Source organism: Geotrypetes seraphini, chromosome 9 (genome assembly GCF_902459505.1).
Source record: "Geotrypetes seraphini chromosome 9, aGeoSer1.1, whole genome shotgun sequence".
Lineage (NCBI taxonomy): Eukaryota > Metazoa > Chordata > Amphibia > Gymnophiona > Dermophiidae > Geotrypetes > Geotrypetes seraphini.
In genome coordinates, this window is record NC_047092.1 from 170,921,189 (window position 1) to 170,947,612 (window position 26,424).

Genomic DNA, 26,424 nt, shown 5'->3' on the forward strand with positions numbered 1-26,424 from the left:
CACAGGGCAGGGAGACAGAGAGAGAGAGAGAGATGGTAGACAATGGGAAAGAAAAAGAAATGTTGGATAGGGCAGTGGAAGGAAAAGTACAGAGATGGAAGATGGGTGGTGAACACAGAGAAAGAAGAAAATGTCAAATGGGCAGGAGACCCTGGTGGGCGAGTTAACAGAAGACAAACAGAAACCAGAGCCTGGGACCAGCATGATTTGAATAATAAAATGAGCAGACAACAAAAGGTATAAAAAATATATATATTTTTTTGTGATTACAATATGTCAGATTTGAAATGTGTATCCTGCCAGAGCTGGTGTTAGACAGTAAGTGTGAGCTTGGACCTAACAAAGACGAAAAGTCTTTTTTATTTATACTACAGTGCTGGCATGGAGCTGGAGAGGGCAAAGGGGGCTGTGGTGGGTGAAGAGGCTACAAAATAAACCCGCCAGGATGTTTGAAAAAAACACCCTATTAGGCAGGAAAAGTGAATCAAATCGAATAATCTATTCAATAGGACAAATCTAATCAAAATTTTTTTCCCTGAATTGGACAGTACTACTAAAAAGTACTAAGTCCAACCAAGAAGAGAATGATGTGGGTATGGTTCAATCAATGATCTTAAAACAATGTAAAAACAAAGAATTTCATTTCTGCAAATTGGCACTTTAACGAAATAAGAAAACACTCTTTTCAGCTACAGTGGCAAAATAAAGCTCAGAATTTAGAGAGTTGGTTGGTTGGGCTGAGAACTTTTCTGCACCCCCTCGTAAACACTGGCTAAGCTAAACTAGTGCAGTGATAAATTAAAAAGAAAAGCATACCAGTCTAATCAAGAATGGAACAACCGGTTTTCAACACTTTTGCCTGTCTACATGTTGATTATGCCTTGTTTCTTCTTTTGTGGAAGGGAGACAACCAAGAAAAAAAACCAAAACTGTGAAAACGATAATCTTGATAAAAAGTTTATTGTGAAAAGTCTTCACGGGTAAAAGTGATGCATATACTTGACAAATCCATATAGTACACAGTATCAGATCTGTGGTATGGACCCAACACGGTATTACCGTGTTTCCCCCCAAATAAGCCCTAGCAAGATTTTTAAAGATGCTCCTAATATAAGCCCTACCCCCAAAATAAGCCCTAGTTAAGACTGACCCCAGAAGCCACTCCATCACTCCCCGACTCCATCCCTGACACTAGTGGTACCCAATTTAACATGTGCATAATCTTGCCTCACCTCTCACACATCCCCTTGTGCAGCAGCTCCCGAGGCCTCCAAAAACAGCAGCAGCGCTCTGAACAGGCTACTTTGCAGCCTTTCCCGCTGGGGTCTTCCCTCTGCCGCATCACTGATGACATCATCAGTGATGTGGCAGAGGGAAGGCCCCAGCGGGGTAGGCAGCAAAGCAGCCTGTTCAGAGTGCCGTCGCCGCCGCTGTTTTGGATTCTTTTGGAGTGGAGGTGTCAGGCTCATGGTGGAAGGGTTGGTGGGGTTCCGCTGCACAAAGAGATGGGAGGGATAGAAAGACACAGCAAAGGGAAGGCCCGGCCCTGGCGGGGAAGATTGTGAAACAGTCTGTTCAGAGAGCGCTGCCACTGTTTTTGGAGGCCTCGGGAGCTGCTGCACAAGGGGATGGGTGAGAGGCGAGGAAAGATGCTGAACATGGGGGGAAGGGGAGAGGAAAGGAAGAATTGGGGTGGAGGAGAGGAAGGGAGAGAGATGAATCACTCAATCGTGCAGAGTTTTCTCCCAGGATCGTTTTTAGCCTTTGATCCACGAGTTTTTGCATTAGGATCCTCAGTGACCCCTGTGGAAGACAGGTTTGCCGAAATACGGACTGTGTTGGGTCCATAGTTCCCAATCATTTGGGTCCTAAGTATCTTGTCTTGTGGATTAATTGACTGTATTTTCCGTAAAGCCTGCATCTTGGACATCATCTTCTCCACAGTGTTTTTGTATGAAAAAAAATAAGACATTCCCTGAAAATAAGCATTTTTTTGGAACACAAATTGATCTAAGATCCTGTCTTATTTTTGGGGAAACACGGCAGACAACCTTCTTCTGGGGTCTGTTCTGATTTAACCACAACAAAATCTGAAAGCTTGAAAGCATCCAAAATACTGTGTGATGAAAATCAGAGGGCAGCCAAAGCAGTCAAGCCCAGCAATTGTTGGCCTTAGACTGCGTTTCCACAGTTTAGTTTTTTCCTTGGTTGCTTCTTCATTTGGCAGTCTCTCTCTGTACTGTCTCACTTTTTTTCATTTCATGTTTAATTTCTCTCCCACGCCACATCCTTCTTGCTTCTCCCCTTCTCCAGCCACTCTTTTGCCCGTTCCTCTCCTTCCTTCATTTTTGGGATCCTCTAATCTCACCCCTTTGTTTGTCTCCGTACCTTTCTTCTAGTCTGTTAGTTCCCTTCACTCCTCCCACTCTCCCCTGTGACCTGCTGTTCCCAGTTTGAGCTGCATGGTGCCGCAGTCTGCCGATTGTAATGCGATAGCAGCAGACTTCCAGCCCCACCTGACTCAGCCTTACCTGAGCCATGCACTGGGCGAGTGGAGCTGGCTCAGGTTGCATTTCCCTCCTATTTGTAAGGCTACGAACGGAGTCACTAATAGAGCCTCAAGGACATGAGCTCAGCACCTCCCAGTCTGCACAGCACGTGAACCATGGGAGGCAAAAAAGAGCAACTGCCTTGAAAGGATATGAGGTGAGGTGGGGGGGGGGTCCTTTTACTATGCTGATGCATAAAATGACCTTGGCACTGGCTTACATAGGTTTTTCTCACACACTAAGGCCATTTTTACCGCAGCAGACACTGCAAAGAATTTTCTATATAATGTCCAATTATGCATTTTTAAGGACTGTTGTAGGAGAGGTGGTATTGGGATCATCATGATTGTTAAGTTGAATTACCGTATTTTCTCGCATATAACGCGCGCGTTATACGTAGTTTTTACATACCGCGCATACCCTTGCGCGTTATACGCGTGAGCGCGTTGTACAAAATTTTTTTTACATAGTTCCCCCCCCCCCCCGACACCCGATTCATCACCCGGAAGGAGCGCTCGCACTCCCACCCCGAAGGACCGCTCGCACCCCCACCCGAAGGACCGCTCGCACCCCCACAGCCTCCCCCCCTCCCCCATGGAGAAGCTGTCTACCTTGTTTCCGGATGCCAGCCCAGCTGCTTCCTCTGCCGGCGGTCCTGCCCCTTCTCAGAGCCCTGTGCTGCGCTGCTTCCTCTTCAGGCGATCCCGCCCTTTCTCTGACGTCAGAGAAAGGGCGGGACCGCCAGAAGAAAAAGCAGCACAGCAGGGCTCAGAGAAGGGGTGGGACCGCCGGCAGAGGAAACAGCTGGGCTCGCTGGCATCCGGAAACAAGGTAGACAGCTTCTCCATGGGGGAGGGGGGGGAGGCTGTGGGGGTGTGAGCGGTCCTTCGGGTGGGGATGCGAGCGGTCCTTCGGGGTGGGGGTGCGAGCGGTCCTTTAGGGTGGGGGTGCGGGTGCGTGCGAGCGGTCCTTCGGGGTGTGGGTGCGAGCGGTCCTGCGGGGGGGTGAATCGGACGTCGGGGGGGGCATTAGGCTTTCAGGGTAGGGACAGGACTTCAAGGGGGAAAGGAGAGTCGGGGCGGGCGAAAAGAGAGTCGGGGTCTCCAGAGGAGAGTCGGGGCGGGCGAAAGGAGAGTCGGGCAGCATGCGTGGTATACGGGTGTGCGCGGTATATAAAAAATTCTGTACATAAATTTGTGTTTTTCGCGCGCTATACCCGTGTGCACGTTTTACACGGGTGCGCGTTATCTATGTGAAAATACGGTATTAAAATTGTGAGAGCATAAGGCTGAAGGTTAGCCAAGGGCACCCAGCATCTTTGCACAAGCCCCAGTCAAACTTAAACTTGTTGGATCTCAACCACTAAGCAGATGTGGGTCTGGCTAGCAATTGTTTACACAGTACGAGAAAAATTAACTGAACTTTGGTGGTAGTGATGTCTGCCAATCGCTTCAGATTCTAGAAATCACAGCCCAGCACACCAGAGGTTATTAGTCTTCGAATCTCCTTTCCTCTCCCAGAAAAACAGCTTTGAGAACCAAAATGATGGGCAGTGATCAATAATATACCTGTTGCATTTTTATATTAACACTCCAACTCTTTGGCTACTTGTGAAACAGTTTAGTAAAGGATGTTCATTCATTACAACTCATTTGTATCACTAGTACTCCTTAAAAAAAAAAATGAACGCACAATAAATATGTGTCAACCTACAAATTAACATGTGAAGTCAGTCAGTATGTGTTAAAAAGAAACTGAAATAAACTGAAATATCTAGAAAAATCAAGGAAATGTCCAAACAAAGCAAAAATGAACCAAAATGTTGTGCCGTGTACACACCCTACAATGTACTAAACCAGCGGTTCCCAACCCTGTCCTGGGGGACCACCAGGCCAATCAGGTTTTCAGGCTAGCCCTAATGAATATGCATGGAGCAGATTTGCATGCCTCTCACTTCCATTATATGCAAATCTCTCTCATGCATATTCATTAGGGCTAGCCTGAAAACCCGATTGGCCTGGTGGTCCTCCAGGACAGGGTCGGGAACCACTGTACTAAACCATTCTTGATTTAGAAAAGGTGGTCCTTCCATCTTGAACCCAGTCAATCCAGTTTTATTGTTCCACATTTTCAGCAGAAATGCTTAAGACAGACTTACCTCCCTCATCACTAACGTGCCTTCTCTTGAAATGCTGTTGAAGGTATCTGCCTGAGACGTTTCAAGACCATGGCTCGTTACCATTCCTAGACTGTATGGCTCATTGTTTGTAGAGATTGCTGTTGGTCTGCCAATACAACGGAAACCATCAATTACAGAAGCTTGCATGACTTGACACAAGGCCAAGAACTGTGCTTCTAATGCTAGACCAAATCAGCAGATAATATTGTTTCTGTAACTGGAATGCAGCAATTCACCTCTGCACCGTAAGAGATGCACTGCCCCTTCACCGACTTCAATCATGTCCAAACCACATTCACAGCTTAAGCTTTTGGAGAAATATTTCTTACATGAGTCTAGGGATGTCACTGACAGGCACGGTTCCATCATGCATCTCGTTCTCCCCGTCCTCCTCCTCCTCCTCTTCACTGCTCTCCGATTCTTCACTGGAGGAGGAGTAATCCGTCACCTTCTTCATTGGGCGATTTGTTTCCTCAATGCGCAACTCCCTCAATTCTTTGGCTAAAGCCGTCAAGTCCTATGAAAAGTCATTGAATGCTTATTTGAATCGTACTGCAAATGAAAATAATCTTGTGCATAAAATGCGATTTCATTCCTTTCCTTTAAACCAGGGGTGTCCAACCTGTGGACCAAGGGCCGCATGTGGCCCCGTGAAGTATTTTGTGCGGCCCCGGTCGATGCAGTGTTTTCCTCTTCTGCCCCCGGGTGTTTACCCGGTTCCCTCCTCTGTCTTGCTGCAGCGTTTGCGCAGCCCCAGAAACATTTTTTTTCAGTCAATGCGGCCCAGGGAAGCCAAAAGGTTGGACACCCCTGCTTTAAACTAATGTGAAAGCACATGTAACAAGGAAAGTGGATACAGTTGTTAAGACAAATGTGAAACAATGTTTTATTTGCAAAAGTAACGCATAGTATAAGCATAAACTTTAGACATAAGCTAAAAATCAACGGGCAATCTGGTTGTTTCCAAGAAATATATGGCAGTTTAATCATATTTGGTCGCCATCAAAGTAAGCTGGAAAATCAGGTGGCTCTAGAAAATTTGTTTATTTTGGTTCACATATAAGAGACAACTACAAAAAAATGTTTTCCTTTACTTCTGAAACAGTAGCAAATTTTAGGTTTAAGATATACACTACCCATCTACACTAGCGGAAAAAATGAAGGACTGGTACAGTCTTATCCCCCTCCAAATACATACCAAAGGAACCAATCAACACTCTAGCAAGTCTCTCTGACTTAGGGGGTCTTTTACTAAGACACACTAGCCGATTTAGCGGGCGTTAACTATAAGCACGTGCTAAATGCTAACATGATAACGGGTGCTTTGGCGTTTAGGGCACGTTAAATCGGCTAGCATGCCTTAGTAAAAGACCCTCCTTAGTTTTTATTCACTCAGTTTGATCGTATTGTCATTTGTTTATGATGGTAGATTGTAACTGAACCTTGCCTGAAGGAGCGCCACGGACACATTAGCATTCACAACTTTCTGGTCCATAAAACCAGCAGAGCAAGATCAAAAGACAGTTTTGCTCTTGTGTGTGTGTGTGTTTTTTTTAAAATTTTTAATCTCTTTTCTAAACCTCTCACTAATGCTGTGATGTAAGCGTGGAAAGTTCCAGACGCTGTCCTCGGTACCAGATTCACAACAGCTGTAGAGACATCATACATCAGTACAAGTTGTAGCACTAGCACGCCTGTCTCATGTATTTGCGGGCGCTCAATTTACACCAATACACAATCGCATGTATGATTTTTAATCTAAATCTAGAGCTGTGATATTACTCAAATGGACTTAAGAGTTCCACTTAGCAGAAGAAGTCAGACAAGCTAGGTCAGGGGTCTCAAAGTCCCTCCTTGAGGGCCGCAATCCAGTCGGGTTTTCAGGATTTCCCCATTGAATATGCATTGAAAGCAGTGCATGCACATAGACCTCAGGCATATTCATTGGGGAAATCCTGAAAACCTGACTGGATTGCGGCCCTCAAGGAGGGACTTTGAGACCCCTGTGCTAGGTGGTCTGTTGCAGCAAAGAGATGTGCAAATGCTTCAAAGTCAACTTTGAACCAAGTAGGTTTCTTTGCTGCTTTGCACTCAACAGCATTTCCAAATTTGGAGAAATCAACCAGACTTTTAGTGGCAGATCTGAGGCTAGGGAGGTATAGGAAAACCCATATGAAACGCGAAAAGAATCCAACGTAGACTCCTGGAAACGCACGAAGGCAGCCTGCAAATAGACCCAATGAATTTTCAAGTTTTCAAAAAACAGCTTTGTACTCTTGCTTCGGATTTCTCCGGAAAGCTCCAAAAGCTTTCAAAATAACTTGTAAAAGACAAAAAAAAATTAAAAAAATAAACTGATTTCTTGTGACAATTTTATGCAAAACAGAGAGACCCTTTTTTGCACCCTTTCACACCCTACTTGCTCCACTTCATCACTGACGCTGAAACCGTGGATTGAAGACAAAGTGTTATTTTATTTTTCTTTCCAGCTTATGATTTATCTTTAATCTTATCTATTGTTTTGCCTTTTGTCTTTGTTTTGTTCTATTTCTATCATTTAAATTTCTCCAGAATTCTACTGTTCAACGGCTCCCCCTTCTGCATCTATTCCTTTCTCTCCTCTCTTCTACCTTCCAAAGTATTTAGATCAATGCTGTCTTGTTAAAATGTTTATTTTATTTTTATTTTTCCTCTAACTCTACTTTTCACTTCTCTATTACCCTCCAGGTACTTTAGTTAGATTGTGAGCCTTCGGGACAGTAAGGGAATTTTTCAAGTACCTTTCTTAATTCTAATCTTAATGTATATTTTCTGTAAACCGCTTAGAACCTAACGGATGTAGCGGTATATAAGAAATAAATTACATTACATTACATGGACCATTTGGCCTTCATCTGCCATCATGTTTCTAGGTTTCTATAACCATAAAGCTCTATGACATCACAATGCAGGCAAAGAGCCTTAGCCAATGGGAAGAAGATATGCAAATGTTAAGAGCCTTAGCCAATAGGGAGAGGAGGAGATAGTGGATGCTGCAGAATTCTACTGTTCAACGGCTCCCCCTTCTGCTTCTATTCCTTTCTCTCCTCTCTTCTACCTTCCAAAGTATTTAGATCAATGCTGTCTTGATAAAATGTTTATTTTATTTTTATTTTTCCTCTAACTCTACTTTTCACTTCTCTATTACCCTCCAGGTACTTTAGTTAGATTGTGAGCCTTCGGGACAGTAAGGGAATTTTTCAAGTACCTTTCTTATTTCTAATCTTAATGTATATTTTCTGTAAACCGCTTAGAACCTAACAGATAGCGGTATATAAGAAATAAATTACATTACATTACATTACATTATTGCATGTTCAAACTGCCCATCTTATGCCTGAAGATGACCCATCCCTCACCACAGGGCTCTGACAGACAGCATTAAGAAGATAACCTTTCAGTTTACCATGATTTTGGTGAAACATTTGATTCATAATATGGGCACAATTTAACATACAGACAAATTGTCTGCTTATTGTTACATGCTCTTACATGCGGGGGCAGCAGAATAGAAAGGGTCAGACCGGCCTTACTGCATTCGGCATGCACATGATATACAAACAACCGCTCTCATCAGTCTTAAAATTAATAATTATCACTGAGGCCATCAACGCAATTGGACAGGGGCAAGAGGTTAAAGATAAAGACTTAGGGGGCCCTTTTACTAAAACTTAGCATGCATTTAGTGCAATGAACACTGCATTAAGTGCCACATAGGTACAAAATAGGGCACATAGCATTTAGGGCCTGATTCTGTATAGCAGGGCTGCCCAAGTCCGGTCCTCGAGATCTACTGGCAGGCCAGGTTTTCTGGATATCCGAAATGAATATGCATGAGAGAGATTTGCCTGCACTGCCTTCTGGGTATGCAAATCTCTCTCATGCATGTTCATTGTGGATATCCGGAAAACCTGGCCTGCCAGTAGATCTCGAGGACCGGACTTGGGCAGCCCTGCTGTATAGGACGCCGGTATAGGCGGCCGCCTAAGTAGCAACTGTCAATCACGCACTGGCGTCCTATGCAGAATTGTGCCTACACTCTCGGACGATGCCTGAAATACAGGCCTACATTTCAGGCATCTATCTCCCATCTACAGAGATGTGTTCCGATGCTTAAGCCCTTTCAGGGCCACTTCGGGGCAAAGCCATTTCCATGCCCCACCTTAGGCGTGCTTAAGTGTCAGGACATGTCTCCGTAGATGCATCCTGCCCCATCTTAGGCGTGCTTAAATGTCGGGACATTTCTCCGTAGATGCATACTGCCTTGGGGAGGCTTTTGTGCATCCTGATTGGCTGCCCGACGGCGGCAGGATGTCTACCGCTGCCTGTCATTAGGACGCGTGTTTTTGTGCTAATGTCTTCTGACATAGGCTAAGCTTTCGTAAAAGGGGCTTTTAATCTCTAGCACAAAAAAACCCCCCCAAAAACATGACACTTGACAACGTAGGGAAATTTCTCTTACAAAATTAGAAATTCAGCCAGATGAAGACCAATAGCGAAGCAGAAAATCTGTCAATCTGGCAGATTTCAAGAAGAAAATGAATATCTGCAGGAATAACTCAACTGGATAAGTACAAATTGGTTGTCTACTCTTTCAAAAAGTAGAAAGGCGAGCGGACATGCCAACAAGTTATTATGTTCACTCTAAGTAAATATTACTTCAAATCAGTTCTTATGTACTTTTATACAATCTTCATGCTTTCTTAACCTAAAGACCTCAGAAACACCACTCCCCAGCCCAAAATGTGATTTCTGTTAGCGGAGAGAATTATGTGTTAAATCCTCAAAAGTCTAGGTCAGGGGTAGGCAATTCCGGTCCTCGCGAGCCAGAGCCAGGTCAGGTTTTCAGGAGATCCACAATAAATATGCACGGGATAGATTTGCTTCTCAAGGAGGCAGCGCATGCAAATCCATCTCATGCATATTCATTGTGGATATCCTGAAAACCTGACCTGGCTCCAGCTCTCGAGGAATGGAATTGCCTACCCCTGGTCTAGGTTATATTACTTTTTTAATCTTTAATCCATTACTAATTTTTACCAATATGTAATTTTTAACACGATTTAGATGTAAATTTACTTATCTCAATGGTTGTTTAAGTCTTTTTGGGCTCCTTTTACTAAGCTGCGCTAGCTAAATCCGCGCTACACAAAAAATACTAATGCCAGCTCTATAGAAGCGTAAGCGTGTAGCACGAGGGTAGCGCGCGTTAAAACCACTAACTCAGCTTAGTAAAAGGAGTCTTTAGTGCTTATTAGCAGACTGAGCAGCTGGACCCGACATGTTTCAATATGGCTTTGTCAGGGATCCGCCCTAAAAAATAAATATATATTCCTTAATATGATATAATTTATCCCTCAACCTCCATATTTAAGAACAAGCAAATTAATATGGAGGTTCTCAAATATGGAGATTGAGGGATACATTATATCATATTAAGGAATATATATTTATTTTTTAGGGCAGATCCCTGACAAAGCCATAGCGAAACATGTCGGGTCCAGCCGCTCAGTCTGCTAATTTAAAAGTAATTTGAAAACTTTTCTCTTCAACGATGCATTCTTAAATTAATCATAACATGACCTTCAAAAAAAAAAAAAAAAAGATTTTAGAAATCATTTTTTCTTTTTTTTTTCTCTTATTCATCACCCTACCCTCCCTTATGTACTCTCCCTTCATGTCTTTCTATACTTTTATTATAATGTAAACTCTCCCCATAAATTCCTTATGTTTCCAGTATTGTTGCATTTGTCTTAAGTCAAGATTGTTTTATTTACTGTAGTAATATTTTTAACAAATTAATTTTATTAATATGTACATCGCTTTGAATTCAGATAAAGCGATTAATCAAATCTTTTATTAAACTTGAAACTTGAAACTAATAAGAACTCTGCTAATAAGAACTAAAAGACTTAAACAATCATGAAATATTTAGTTCTTTCTTAAGAAATGTTCACATATCGATATTGTTGTACATGGAAAAAAAAAACCCTTCAAACATCTCACAGCTGAAAGAATTCTGTATTGAGGAGTGGGCCAAACTTTCCTCAGACCGATGTCAGAGACTGGTAGATGGCTACAAGAAGCATCTTGCTGCAGTTATTTCAGCCAAAGGGGGTAACACTAGCTATTAGGGATGTCCTAAGTTATTCCTCAGTTAGAATACCCACTTTTGTGGATATTTTTTGTTTCATGAGTAAATCAAGGAAAATTTTTGTTGTTTACCTGCAATTACATCACTTTCTTTTCCAGAGATAAATCAGAAAAAAAGATTTGAGATCGATATGTGAACATTTCTTAAGAAAGAACTGAATATTTCATGGGGTGTCTTAACTTTTTCACACGACTGTATGTGAGTAATTTGTTTTGAGTGGAATTCCTCTCGTGTCTTACATCCAAAATGCCAGAAGCATGCATACAGACATTGAAAGGTCACAAGAGACAAGTTGGGTTACGGTAATTGCTCGCGAGAGATCACACAATGAGACAAGAAATGAGTTAGATGATTATGCGGACACAGGAAGCAGCAAAGAAAGAGAGCGGATGAAGAGGCTGTCACAAAGCAGAGCCATACTGCTGTCTTTGAGTTTCCTCTCATTGCATATCTGGAATAGGGATGGCGAACACTTGGTCCTCAAGGCAGCAAACAGATGAGTCTCTCAGGGTGTCCACAGTGAGCCCTGATTTCATAAAGGACCCATATGCGAGAAGTCCAAAAGGGCAACATAGGGGCCTATCATGCTTTTAGGAAACAGGCTCCCACATCCGGTGTCAGGTCAAAAGCACGCCCAGACAATTGAGCGCAGCGCGGAGGCGTGCGCCGCTCTAAATTACTGTTTTTAGGGCTCCGACGGAGGGGCGTTGGGGGGAACCCCCTCACTTTACTTAATAGACATCGCGCCGCGTTGTGGGGGGCGTGGGGGGGTGGGGGGGTTGTAACCCCCCACATTTTACTGAAAACTTAACTTTTTCCCTGATTTTAGGGAAAAAGTTCAGTTTACAGTAAAATGTGGAGGGTTACAACCCCCCATAACGCCGGCGTGATGTCTATTAAGTAAACTGGGGGGGGGGTCCCCAACAAAACCCCCCGTCGGAACCCCTAAAAACTGTAATTTTGTGCGGTGTGCGCCTCCGCGCTACGCTCAATTGTCGGCGCGCGCTTTTGTCTTTCGCGCCGTTGTCTATGAACCCCCACATCCAGTTCCAAGAGCACACAAAGGCAGATGCACATGCTCTGTAAAGGTATACATTTGTGCACGCACTCTATTTGGGGTAATTCTATAACCAGGCGCCTCCACCTAGGCCGGGACGTGCGCTAAAATGGAACCTGGTCTCCCACTATACTAGTGAATTCTCCCGAGCATCCAGGGACTTATTGCACATTTCTTGCTTTTGGATATTCCCGGTTTGTCTGTGGAGCTTTGATCCACCCTTGGTATTATGGATTTTGGCATATACTTTTTATGTACATACGCAGTCGCAATATTTTATAAAAGTCATTAAACATGCTCTCTGTGCCGAAAATGCTTTTCAAAATTGTATCTTGGATGTTCACAAGATACATCTGATTGGTAGCCCAAGGTTAATTTGTATGGGTTGGCTATCCTAACACCCAGAGCTGTCTGTGGCACACGGGCACTAGAGTTTACCATCCCTGGCTTGGAGGAACACAAGACTCTAGTGAGTGATATTACCAAGTTAACTATGTAACTTAATATAACAAAGGAGCAAATCAGAGGCAGCTGCTGTAATTTGCTGGTCCACGCTCCAGTTACATTCTGAATCATTGCATCTGCCTCTCAGGACTAGAGCATCAATAAGACTATTTCTTACAAAGATGAACACTGGATCTTATATCAATTTTGTGGCAGATGTATTAAAAAATGATTCTTTGAAGTCAGAGGAATTCTTTACAGATCTAGAAACTGCAGAGCATTATCAGCTCTGAGAACAACGTGTGGATTATTATTAAGTTTTAGCTAGTCAAGCTGAGAAAGACCTGGCCAACCGAGAAAAGATTACACTAACCTCATCTACAGCTTTCTTATAGCTCTGCGTGCAAGGGAAGATTAATCAGCACCAGAGGAAACAGATCAGGACAGGAAAAAGCCAGGAGGAAAGGCAAGCGGGTTAAAAATAAAATCAAAATGGTTAGTTCAATGCTTGCAAATCTTTTTTTTTTTTCCCCAGTCAATTCAACAGAGTGCATCTTTAAATTAGCATGCTGATCCCAACATGCTTTGCAATTTTATAAGCTATAAATATCAAAGAAAATAATGAGAAAGCAGGTAGTAAAATTTTATTTGGGCCTAGGCCATCAAAACACATTTTTTTTAAAAAAAAGGTCCTGCAAATCCCATTCCCCATGCATGTGGAAGCCATTACGGAATAACAAAGTGCCTCATTTCTAAGAACAGCAAGCCTTCACTGCGAGACTGCTCCTGGCTCTTACATCCTACCCTGGATGTGCAACTGGCAAAGTAATTTTAAATCATCATACTGAAGGCGACTTTTAGTTCACCAAGAGTCCATCAAACATGCAGCACAATTTCAGCAAGGAGATTAGAATTGTCAGAGACGCAAATTACAGCGCGCGCACGGTCTCAGTAGCTCATTCCCTTCTAGAGAAGTTTCAGAGCTGAGGTGTAATTACAGCAAATGTTTCTTCAGGGAGTTTCACAACCAGGGTTTACTGTATTTGCCTTAAAGCAGTGTATCGCACACCTGTGTGCCTCCTGAGATTTCTGGTGTGCCGCAACACACTGGCGAAGAGGAGAACCGTCCATGCCGGCTGCCTGCCTACAGAACATGCCTCTTGCGGCGAGAGGCACGTCCTCTAGGCAGTCAATGGGTGCAGATGACTCTCCTCCTGGCCGGCGTCTCCACTCCCCACACCTCCCCCTATCCCTGTAACGGCGGGGTCGCGGCGCATGCGCGGACATTGACATGATGACATCACACATGGGCATGACGTCATCGCGTCAACATCAGGGTGCCTTCTGGCCAGGGCACTAGATTCAGTGTGCCACCTGCCGGAAAAGTTTGCAAGACTGCCTTAAAGTACCATTCCTATTTATTTGACTACATTCAGGGCTGGTGGATAAATTCTGGCTTTGAACAGGATGCTTTCAACTCACAGCAGGTCGACCGGACCGCGACACGTCTCTGCTGTCTTCCGGTTTCACCTTGGAAATCTCATGAGAGAGGATAGGCGAGCCTTCAGGTTTTGTGGGTCCTGTTGGTAGATGAAACAAGGAGAATTAGAGTCAGAACAATGCTGTCCGTTATCTGCATTTATTTTTCAAGTCTATTAGCCCCGAAGGAAAATCTGGACCCATGGCCATACCCCAGGCAAACCACGTTCTGCCTGTGTCATGCCCCGTTCTAGCCCATCCACAGACGGCATCTGCGGCCAAGACACAATTACATCACACGTGCATGACGTCACTGCGTTGCACCAGTTACAGCCTGACTCGGCTCTCCGTCTACTCCAGTTTATGTGTGTTTGCACAATTTTGTCTCCTATTTTGTAGAGAGTATTCTGCCACAGGTTCCATCCCGTCCACTCCGATCTGCAGAACAACTAGAGCTGCAAATTCCATCCGTAAAACAGCTAAGATTGACAATGTCCAGGGATAGTATATTCCATTGTGTAGGGTCTAGGGAATGGAATAATCTCCTCGAGTACATTCACCGTCAACCGGATATATAATTTTAAAAGATTGCTTAAAATGACACCTTTTCTGCCAGATGAAATACAGGTGATGAGTCTGGATTGTTGATGATGTTAGTAGGGTACTGGTTGCCTCTGTATTTTAATGTTTGTGTGCTGTGTGAATGTATTTATTGCTGAACTTGTATATATTTTTGTACCTAACTTTGTATTTTTGTTTGTAAATTTGTAACCCACCCTGGGTAAGGGTGGAATATAAATAAATAAATAAAACCAAACCAAACCAATCTGGATTTGAAGATCTGCAGACGTGTGCGTCCACTGAAAACTTTGCATGCACTGGAAGTAACATTTTTACACAGCTGGGCAAAAAAGGGGAACCCAGGAGTCCGAAACAAATTCCAACAGCACTAAGAGGAGAGCCAAATTAGTCTTACCACCTGCTAGAGACTGAGATAGACTGGATTGGTAGAGGGGGGGGGGTCTATCCTAATATACAAGTTTTGGTCTCAGTCTCCACCTGCTGGTCGCAGTGAGGTATAAACCCATTAGAAAGAACTATACTAGTCTAGCAGGCAATACAGAAGTTAACATTTTTACACAGCTGGGTAGGCTGCAGCCCCCCTCAAAACGTAGGTGGTGGACTCCCACACAGCTTAGACACTGACTGAATGCCACGTGAGTAATTCCTGATATTTTTTTCAGAATCAGAATGAGGTTTGAACAAAATGAAAGCCGATACTGAGTGTCCAAGGAAATTTATATCGCACATCTGCAAACTATGCAAAAGGTTCACCTAAACTTATATAACATGTGATTCAGCTGATTAAGAAAAGTCCTTTGGGACAGCTGGAGATCTGAAAGCATAGGCAGCCAATGTTGTGCGTATGAGAAGAAGATTTTATTGTCCAATTCATTCTGACACATCGTGGTACCTATGAGGTTGAAAAGGCTACGAGAAACATTCCTCCCACATACACAAATTCTCTTTGAGTCAGCGTACGTGGGCGGGTTAAGGAACAGAAGAACCCAGCACAAAGAACGAGCAGCATGCATTCCTGGAAATGTTTTCGACAGGAATATCTTTGCAGATAGAACAGTTAAACCCCTCACCTTGGATTTGATTGCGCTCGCTGGAACCGGCCTGAGATCCAGGCTGTGAACCCGCTTGAGAGCTTGGCTGAGAACTTGGGGTGCTGGAGCTGGATGAGCTGCCACTGCTGGTCCTCTGTAGGGGGCTTTCGACCACAGGCTCAGGTCTGCGCAGGTCGGGGTTACTACAGGGAGAAGAGAAACAGATTTGGAGAGGTTTTGGTTTGTTTTTTTTAGGGATTCTAATAGAGTCCTAGTATAAGCGGGACTCAAAAATGAGTTCTCACTAAGCCAGTAAATCCAAGGTGTGACAGCTGGACAATTCTGCATCATTATAGCAGAATATTAGTTTGGCCCTGACAAGGGTCTTTCCTAAGCACTAAGGCAGTGGCATAGCGAGGGTATGAGATTCCGGGGTGGTGGCACCCCCTCTCTTCTCCGTACCCCCATTGTGCATGTGCCTTCCTCCCCCCCACCCCCAAACCTGCTGCCTGCACCAGCCTTGGCTCCTCTCTGATATCTCTTCATGGGACCAGGAAGTGACATCAGAGGGAAAGCCAAGACCAGGGAGGGCAGCAGGTTGGAAATGCTGCTCATGTCAATGAAGAGTTAGAAGTATTGGGGGAAGGGAGGATGGGGAGGCAGAGAGGAGAAGCGTTGACGGCGCTTGGGGCGGTCTTCCCACCCCCGTTTTAACTATGCCACTGTGCTAAGGCCCCTTTTGCTCTGGCCAGAAAATGGCTGATTTTCCCATTTTCCGAATTAATAGCCACATACTATTTTTTCCATTAGAATGCGACTGTTTAAACAAAAAACAAACAAAAAAAACCTTACTACAAGAGCCCTAACCGCCACCTATTCTGTAGACACTAAGGCCCCCACCCACGACCCCCGTGCTAATATTTTAGCGTGCAACAACGCCTCACGTACTAACTACCGCTGTCACACCCATTCTCCACCCCCTAATGCGCCCCATTCAAGGAAAATAATTTTTTTTTTTTTTTTTTTTTTAGTGTGCGGTATATGTGTGCAAAAAGCAAATATATTCAGCAGTAAGTATTTTTAATGTGTGGTAAGCGCGCGTCAGCGCTTACTGCGGTCTAGCAAAAGGAGCCCTTAAGGCACAGCTAATGTCTAGTCCAGGGATCTCAAAGTCCCTCCTTGATGGCCACAATCCAGTCGGGTTTTCAGGATTTCCCCAATGAATATGCATTGAAAGCAATGCTTGCACATAGATCTCATGCATATTCATTGGGGAAATCCTGAAAACCCAACTGGATTACGACCCTCGAGGAGGGACTTTGACACCCCTGCTCTAGAAGAATATGAATGACCTTTGCAGAGAGAAGAGAGTCCCTCTGAGTCAGGGATCTCAAAGTCCCTCCTTGAGGGCTGCAATCCAGTCGGGTTTTCAGGATTTTCCCAATGAATATGCATGAGATCTATTAGCATACAATGAAAGCAGTGCATGCACATAGATCTCATGCATATTCATTGAGGAAATCCTAAAAACCCGACTGGATTGCTGCCCTCAAGGAGGGACTTTGAGACCTCTGGTCTAGACATAGGTTACCGCACACCTGTGTGAAGGAATTTTGTGGTCGTTTGCCTGTTTCCGTGGGGTTAAACTGCGTATTACTGATTTTTTTTTTCTTCAGAATTTGGCTGCAAGGGAGCGTGACATTGGCAGTGGGTGGGCATAGCAGCATTAGCAAGCCAAAGATAAGAACAACAGGCTGTGGATGTCCTGAAAGATGATTTTATTCGCTCGTCACAATAAAAATACAAATAAGTCTGAATTAGTAATATGAGTATGGTGGTCCCAACGGACCCTACACGGTCCGTGTTTCGGCAAGACCGCCTTCCTCAGGGGTCCGGATGATGTAGGGAACAAAGATAGAACTATGAGCAAAACAACGTACGTGTTTTTGAGCACAAAACCTGAAAATGGCGATTTTACGCGCCACTCTGCTCGTTTCAAGCCATTTTCAGGTTTTAGGCTCAAAGACATGTACATTGTTTTGCTCATATTTTTATCTTTGTACCCTACATCATGCGGACCCCTGAGGGAGGCGGTCTCGCCGAAACACGGACTGTGTAGGGTCCATCAGGATAATCATACGTGTATTACTAATTCAGACTTTTATTTGTATTTTTATTGTGAAGAGCAAATAAAATCATCGTTCAGGACACCCACATCCACAGTCTGTTATTTTTATCTTTGGATTGTTTTTACTGTAGATTAGAGAATGACACAGTGACAAAATTCATCACCGTTCCCGTCCCCACGGATAATCGCGGGAAACCATCTTCATGTCATTCTTTAAGGAGAGAGGGAAGAATCAGAGTATAATTGGGCACACCCACTGACCCGCAAGCTTTGCTTTGAAGAAAGCTGGTGTAGAAGGACTGAGGTTGAAATAGACACTAGAAAATGACATGGGATTATTTCCTGCGGTTATCTGCGGGGACGGGAACGGTGATGAATTTTGTCACCTTGTCATTCTCTACTGTGGATCACTGGGTCTCCCTTTTTGCTTTTTTGTGTAGCATTAGCAAGCCAGCACACTACACTTGCTAAGTGCTTCAAGATTTAACATGCCTAAATAGAAAGCAGGAAGTAGACCTGCATTAAGTCTGAGCAGGTACTACTGTGTTTCCCTGAAAATAAAACAGTGTCTTATATTAATTTTGGGTCCAAACAACGCACTAGGGCTTATTTTCGGGGATATCTAATTTTTTTCATGTACAACAATCATCTCTCCCTTCCTCTCCTCCACCCCAATTCTTCCTCTTTCCTTTCTCCCGCCCCCCACCATGTGCAGCATCTTTCTATCCCTCCCTCCCATCCCTCCGCACAGCAGAACCCCGTCGACCCTCCCACCGTGAGACTGACATACCTCCGCTCCGAGGCCCTCTTTTACTAAGCCACGGGGTAGAGGTTTCTACCGTGGTCTGAGTGCTAAATGCGCCGATTCTCATAGGAATTTTATCAGCGTTGGAGCAACAATGGAGTATTTAGCGTTCTGGGCCTCAGTAGAAACCTCTACTGTGGCTTAGTAAAGGGGGGGGGAGGGGTTAGTTTCCTGTGCTTCAGATAAATTCTCAATGCAACAGACCTTTGGTCTGCAGGCGAATATTAGATTGAAAACCAAACCAAGACCATTTCTCCCATTGTCCTGTGGCTCTATCTCTTCTACCTGGCTCTCATCGGCTGCGTTCCCAGTCTGCTCCCCAGTGTACTGCCATTTCCAGGAGAGTTCTTTCTTGCCAGTGCAGGCGATATGGAAGTCGTTCGTTGAGGCACCTAAAACAAACAAAAAATGATAAAGCAAATAGAGTTACATTTTGTAGAAATTTGTTTAAACATTAATTAAGCAGTGCAAATTTGAAAGCCCGTAGGTTCAAAATAGTTCTAAGAATCGAGAACAAGTGTCTTTTTTTCCCGTTTACAAGTTATGATCCCTCTCTAATAGAGTAGGCTAATTTCTTTTTTATAGAAACATAGTAACATGATTGTAGATAAAGGCCAAATGGCCCATCTAGTCTGCCCATCTGCAGTAACCATTATCTCTTCCTGTTAGGTTATGTTACATAGTTCTTGTATCCCACCAACTCCCATGTTCAGTGGTTCAAAGCAGATAACAAAAAAATGGGAAGAAAAAGAAATAGGGGATAAGGGAACATGCAACTCCATTTCCACTACAGAATTCAGTAAACTGTGGGACTTCAAGCATTGCCGTTTCATGAATCCTTTGGGTATTTTCATGCAGGAAGGTACCATGTTTCGTGGCTAAGCAAACCAGACATCTTAGCATCATATCTTTGTCAACCTTGAAAAAGTATTCAGAACCACAAAACTTGTCTTTATAGATTGCAACTGTTTCAAAATACTGCTGCGAAATTGATCTTTGGGAAATGTAAATTTGATCACGTGACTCCGTTGCTCCAGAGTCTCCATTGGCTCCCGGTTTATTTTAGAGTTCAATTCAAATGTGCTTGTGTTGTCTTTAAAATCCTATATGGTATCTTTACTCCTCTCCTTCCTTTATCGTGGAACGTTTATAGATTCTCCTTAGCAAGAGGTAATCAACAATTTAAATTATCTCTTCCTTCCAAGAAAGGGATTAAAGGAGTCAAGATTTTTAGTCAATCTCTGATTTTTAAGTTTTCTCAACTTTGGAACGATCTTCCACTCCTTTTAAGGAGTTCTGGTTCATTTCAACTTTTTCGTAAATCTTTAAAAACCATTTTATTTGCTAAACACTTTGAAAATTAATCTCCCGAAACTTAGTCTTATTCTTTATGGTTTTTATTTGTTAAGTTAACTATTGTAAACCGAGTCGAGCTTTCTTGGAATGATGTCTCGGTATATAAAGCCAAGCCTTAGATTAGATTAGAAACTGATTTCAAAAACACGTATGGAAAACTGTACCATATCGGAATTGAGATTACGTGTACTGTTTAGAAGTATCACCTTCTCCACTAAAACCAACTATGCAATCTTTTTAATATGACGGGTCTCCACTGTTTGCACTAGTTCCAGAAGAAGACCAGGATGAACCACCACCCTTCGAGCCCATATTTATAGATTTTACCTTTGGTGGAATGTCGTCTTCCGGTCGTAGCCAAGAACTCCGATCAAACTTTTCAATGCGAGGAGGCAGAGGAGGATTTTCCGATGTTGGATCTGAGTTCTGACGTGGCATCTCAGGGCGATGAGATACTATACCCTCTTGAAATCCAGACACACCCTTCACTGGCTGCTCGTGGAGCGACTGAGACCCTGACAGGGTGGTTCCTTGGGATTTCACGGTTACTAGAACTGGAATCTAGAAAAAGGCTAGTATAAGCAAAACAATCAAGCATTTTCTCACGCTGTAAAAACACTTTAAATAAAACCATAACAGCTTGACAGCGAGGTAGAGAGGCACGAAAACCTTTTCTTCTTAAGCCAACAGTGAGTGGAAATAGCAGAAATCTTGCTTTTCACCTTACATCTTCTTCTCTTCCATTTCCATTAGGTATCTCTAATACAGGGAATTTTTATCCTAAAAAATGGTTCTAAGAATATCTGCATTCTTGCAGAACGCAATTTCCAAAGCCATTCAGGCCCGGATTCTATAAATGGCGCCACTGTCGGCGGCTGCCTTAAAAGCGGGCCTCCCGATCGCGTGTCAGTCTTGCAATGGCGCTATGTATAGAATTGCGGCTTCAGAAAAGGTAGGCGCCGGAAATGTAGGCCAGGGTTGTCAAGGCCTAAAATTCCCAGCGCCTACCTTTTACGTCCATTGTGCCTACGGAGGCGTTATAAGACGCCTAATACCGCTCCTGGCATTAGCCATATCTACAGTGGCATTAGACGTCATATAAAGCGCCTCCAGAAGCACAATTCCAGCTCCATCGGGGCCTTGAATTTCAAGTCCGCTTTTAAACGGCGGTTTGGACTTAACTTAGGTGCTGTTAGGGCACCTACCAAGTACCTAAATATATGCGAGTATAAACAGTATGGCACCTTAAAGTGGCAACATTTATAATTAATTTTAGGCCTCCTTTTATCAAACTTGCAGTTAACGCTGCTGTCGCGGCAAATGCTCTGATGCTCATTCAATTTCTGCGAGTGTTGGAGCATTTACCACACCAGCCCGTGCTAAAACACTTAGCAAAAGAGGGTCTTAAAGTTAAAATTTGGGGTTGGAGGGGGGAAAATGCGTATGGTGCAGTAGTTAAAAGCTACAGCCTCAGCACCCTGGGGTTGTGGGTTCAAACCCCACGCTGCTCCTTGTGACCTTGGGCAAGTCACTTAATCCCCCCATTGCCCCAGGTTCATTAGACTGTGAACCCATCAGGGCAGACAGTGAAAAATGCTTGAGTACCTGAATAAACTCATGTAAACCATTCTAAGGTCTCCTGGGAGAACAGTATAGAAAATTGAATAAATAAATGCCAATGGTTACAGTATTTCCCTTTCCTTCCCAATCCATCCACACTGGTTCCAGCATCTCATCTCCTGTGGTTTCCCCAGTCCTGTAGCAGCAGCCTCCAGAATATTCTCCCTTTTCTTTCCCCGTGCAGCTGTTTTCCTTCATAGCTGTTTCCTCACACTGCAAAGCTGTTTCTTCTCCACTGAGGGCCTTCCTGGACAGGCCCAAGTTCAAGCACTCTTGCATGTTCCATCCTCTGCCCAACAGAAAAAAAAAATGCATCATGGGAGCTTCCTGTGATGCATTTCCTGTTGAGTAGAGGAAGAAATTCAGCACTAAGCTCGAGTGGGAGCCTGTACAGAACAGAAATAGCAGAAACAGCTTTTGAAGTGCCAGGAAGAGCTATGAAGAAAAACGGCTGCATGGGGAAGGAAAGGGGAGAATATTCCGGAGGCCACCAATCCTGCAGGATTGGTGGCGACCACAAGAGATGAGATGCTGGACCTGTGGGTGAGAGGGAAGGGGAGATGCTGGCCATGCAATCTATATGTGAGTCATCAGATGGGGGTGAAAGTCAGGATGTGACTTACATGAAAAGCTGACCTATTCACAAGTATCTACAGCGACTAGACAAACTGTCCTCCTCTTCCTGGCTAAAAGTATGCATCAACTTTCAGAGGGTCAGGCTATAAAGAAACATTCCTTGCGATGTGCTGAGGCCAGTGAAGTAAAACTACAATTACACAACATTTTGGAATGATGTATGTGCACTATTTTACCCCTTGGCGATCCTCACATATAGTAGACATACAGGCCCAGGTTCTAAAAATGCCCAATCTAGGCGCCTAACTTAATTAAAAGGCCTAATTAGTGCTGATAATTAACAATTAGCACCTTGTAATTGATGTCAACTGCACTTAATTGGATGATAGGCATCTAACTTGGTAGACGCCTACCACTTTGAGCTAGGCGCCTAGTCTAAAGCACCCACCAGAAAGTAGGCATGGTTAGGGGGCAGATTGTGAGCATGTTTTCATGTAGGCACCTATTATGGACTTAGATGCTGGTAGGCGCCTAAATTAGGCACACTCAAGCCAAGCAAACCCTGTAATAAATAGGGCGCGCCTAAGGTTAGAACGCCTATAGACAACTAAGCCCACTTTAGGCGTCACTAAGCAAGATTCCATAAAGCGTGCCTAGATTTATAGAATCACGCTTAAGCGCCACACTACTCAGCACCTAAATTTTAGACACCTTTTACAGAATTGGGGCCACAACGTGCATTCTGTGCACAGGCTTTGCGCTAGATAATCTGCAAAGAGAAGCCACCAGAGTATTTCCTTCTGGAAAACTAGTTCATGATAAAAGAACCTTTGTGGTCTACACCTGCTACACCTTCATAAAAGAAGAAGAATTGGCAGATGGGATCACCATCTTCTCAGTTTCCTCTGTGGTGTTTTGTGCTGTGTGACAACAACATTTCCTTCTTGTTCTTCCAAACTCAATCATTCTTTCAGAGTTTTAGGGTTACAGTGTAATGCTTTGAGCGATCCTCCAATTGTCCTGTACGAGTTTGTCAACCTTTCTCAAGCGAGACTCATCTATTGCTGTCACAGGTTGTGCACTTCATTTTTGATCACACAAATCGGCCCTTCCTGGTCCACAGTCTTTACAATTTTTGGCCCAGCAATGCTCAGCATTCACATCAATACAGTCATCAACATAAACAACCTGCCTGCGAAGGTGAATTTCAACGGGAGGGACCCCCTTCAACAGAAATTCTACAAAAGTTCAACGCAAGCTTCCATTCCATAAACCAATGAAAAGTGGGGATTAAACATGGGATGTCCAACCAATAGGTATTTGATACAATGCTCTGGAAAGACCTTTTGTTCTTCAGATAAATCTTTATTGCAACACAATACTAAGACCCGACACGCTCCGTGTTTCGGCCCACGTGAAACTGCCTCACGGGTCAAAAAGTAAATAACGTATGAAGGTCATCCAGTTAAAAAGTGCAAATTATCTGATTATTGAATACAGCTCCCTCTTCATAAGCAATAACAAAAAACCCCTCTCCACAAGGATACTCTGCCAACTGAGAAGAAAGGAAGAGATTTCATGTGTAGAATGGAAGTGCTACTATCTCTTGATCAACTATGGAGGTGGAGGCATTACTCTTCATTTAACCCTCATATTTACTACCATATCTAGTCAAAATGAAATTCTATAGTCCAGCATCATAAAAGAAACGGTCCTCCATTAATTTACAACAATGGCGTCTGCTAGAGCAGGGTTCTTCCACCTTTTTACACCTATGGACCGGCAGAAATAAAAGAATTATTTTGTGGACCGGCATCGGTCTGTGGACCAGCGGTTCAAGAACACTGGGCTAAGTCGTGGGCCAGACCCCGTCTATCTGTACCCAATCTCCACCCCCAGACCCCACCCCCCATAGTAGTACTAACACTATTTTTCCCATTCATTTTTCACAGATACACAATATAACCTTATTAACATCACATAATGGTTAACCACAAATTTAAAACTACACAAAGCACACTGACAGCAGATGTACATAAGAACATAAGAACATAAGAACATAAGCAATGCCTCTGCTGGGTCAGACCTGAGGTCCATCATGCCCAGCAGTCCGCTCACGCGGCGGCCCAACAGGTCCAGGACCTGTGCAGTAATCCTCTATTTATACCCCTCTATCCCCTTTTCCAGCAGGAAATTGTCCAATCCTTTCTTAAACCCCTGTACTGTACTCTGCCCTATTACTCCCTCTGGAAGCGCATTCCAGGTGTCCACCACTCGTTGGGTAAAGAAGAACTTCCTAGCATTCGTTTTAAATCTGTCCCCTTTCAACTTTTCCAAGTGTCCTCTTGTTCTTTTATTTTTCGAAAGTTTGAAGAATCTGTCCTTCTCTACTCTCTCTATGCCCTTCATGATCTTATAAGTCTCTATCATATCCCCTCTAAGTCTCCTCTTCTCCAGGGAAAAGAGACCCAGTTTCTCCAATCTCTCAGCGTATGAGAGGTTTTCCATCCCTTTTATCAAGCGTGTCGCTCTCCTCTGAACCCTCTCGAGTAACGCCATATCCTTCCTAAGGTACGGAGACCAATATTGGACGCAGTATTCCAGATGCGGGCGCACCATCGCCCGATACAATGGCAGGATAACTTCTTTTGTCCTTGTTGTAATACCCTTCTTGATTATGCCTAGCATTCTATTTGCTTTCTTAGCGGCTGTTGCGCACTGTGCCGTCGGCTTCATTGTCATGTCCACCATTACCCCCAAGTCCCTTTCTTGGTTGCTCTCATTCAATAATATCCCTCCCATCGTATAGTTGTACCTCGGGTTTCTGTTTCCAACATGCAATACTTTACATTTCTCAACGTTGAACTTCATCTGCCATCTCGCCGCCCATTCCCCCAATTTGTTCAAGTCCCTTTGCAATTCTTCGCATTCCTCTTTAGTCCCAGCTCCACTAAATAGTTTTGTATCGTCCGCAAATTTTATTATCTCACACTTCGTGCCTGTTTCTAGATCATTTATGAATATATTAAATAGCAGCGGCCCGAGCACTGAGCCCTGCGGAACACCACTCGTGACCCCCATCCAGTCCGAGTAGTGGCCCTTCACCCCTACCCTCTGTTTCCTAAATTCTCAAAATTGACATAATTCAATCACTAAATAAAAAAATAAAATCATTCCCCCCCTACCTTTGTTGTCTCCCTCCCTCCATGCTATGCCTTACCTTCTGGCTTGCTCCCGCCTGGCCATTTTATGCCGCCCCTGGTGTTATCTTCAGGCCGGCTCCCTCTTACTCACTGATGCAGTGCACAAAGCTGTGGGCAGCAGCTCCTTGCGTGTCCTATGCCTCATCTGGAAGCCTTCCCTCTGATGTTGCAACATCAGAGAAAAGGCTTCTGGTTCAGGCGCAGGACGCACGTAGGAGCCACTGCCCATGGCACTGAATCATTGAGGAAGAGGGAGCTGGCTCAAAGATAATGCCGCATCAATCGCACTGTGGACTGGTGGTTGAAGAACACTGTTTTGGGCCTGATGCACGTGCTGGCCCTGTGGACTGGCAGGAAATTTCTGTGGACCGGCACCGGTCCACGGACCGGTGGTTGAAGAACAGTGTGCTAGTGTGTGGCTTCAGTACCTGTGGATCTCCTGGCCTATGCATCGGAGGCGTCCGGGCAGGCTGCACACCAGTAATACTGAAGGATTCTGATCGAGGAGGCAAATTGGGGTCTGATATCCTATTGGCCACCTTGTGCGGCATTGCTGGAGAACTCTGGCGGTTGAGTCTGGAGCGCTCCTCTACCTGAGCAAACAAAAATAAATCAACAGACGGGGGGGGGGAAATAGCTGTAACTTATATTGCCTACTATAAATCATCTTGTTCCTTTCCAATCAGTCCCCTATTCCATGGATAAAGTCAATTAATCTTTCTACATAGTAAATTTAATTACGTTCAGCTTGCCCATTTTCCAAATTAAGCCAAACTTTCTTGGAATTACTGAAGAGAATGAGAAAAAAAAATATGCAGCAGTCTTCCACTGCCTGTGACATTTTCTGTCAATTGCTACAGAGGGTGCTGTTGAATCTGGTAAAATCTACACAGATCCAAGACAGATTTTTCATAGCTCGATCCCCTGTAATGACTCCACACAACATTCTTCTTCTGGAGGCTGACTCAGCATATTCTATCTGTCTTCAAGTGATACGGTACAAAAAACAAGGGAATAAGCCCCATGGGGAAACAATCTAAATCGTACAAGTGGGGTTAGGAACTGAACACATCAACCAAGAATAGATCAAAACGAGTAAATAGTAATTAGGGTATTAATATAACAGTCTTAATCACATATATGCTGAATGTCGTGGACCCGACTTGGTCCGTGTTTCGGCTTAGGAGCCTGCTTCAGGGGTGTAATCAGCATCCAGCAGGTG

General features: G+C 43.9%; 1 protein-coding gene across 4 annotated transcripts in view; it reads right to left on the minus strand.

The window, feature by feature from the left end:
- Positions 1-26,424, minus strand: part of TNIK (TRAF2 and NCK interacting kinase) — a 388,169-nt gene that overhangs the window by 36,675 nt on the left and 325,070 nt on the right. For all 4 annotated transcript variants that reach the window (XM_033957992.1, XM_033957989.1, XM_033957990.1 and 1 more), the window contains 7 exons: positions 25,631-25,795; positions 20,131-20,364; positions 18,733-18,839; positions 15,554-15,717; positions 13,905-14,002; positions 5,058-5,245; positions 4,708-4,834 (listed from right to left, as the gene is read on the minus strand). In XM_033957992.1, coding sequence (XP_033813883.1) covers positions 4,708-4,834; positions 5,058-5,245; positions 13,905-14,002; positions 15,554-15,717; positions 18,733-18,839; positions 20,131-20,364; positions 25,631-25,795 — 1,083 coding nt within the window. The remainder of the gene's footprint in view (positions 1-4,707; positions 4,835-5,057; positions 5,246-13,904; positions 14,003-15,553; positions 15,718-18,732; positions 18,840-20,130; positions 20,365-25,630; positions 25,796-26,424) is intronic.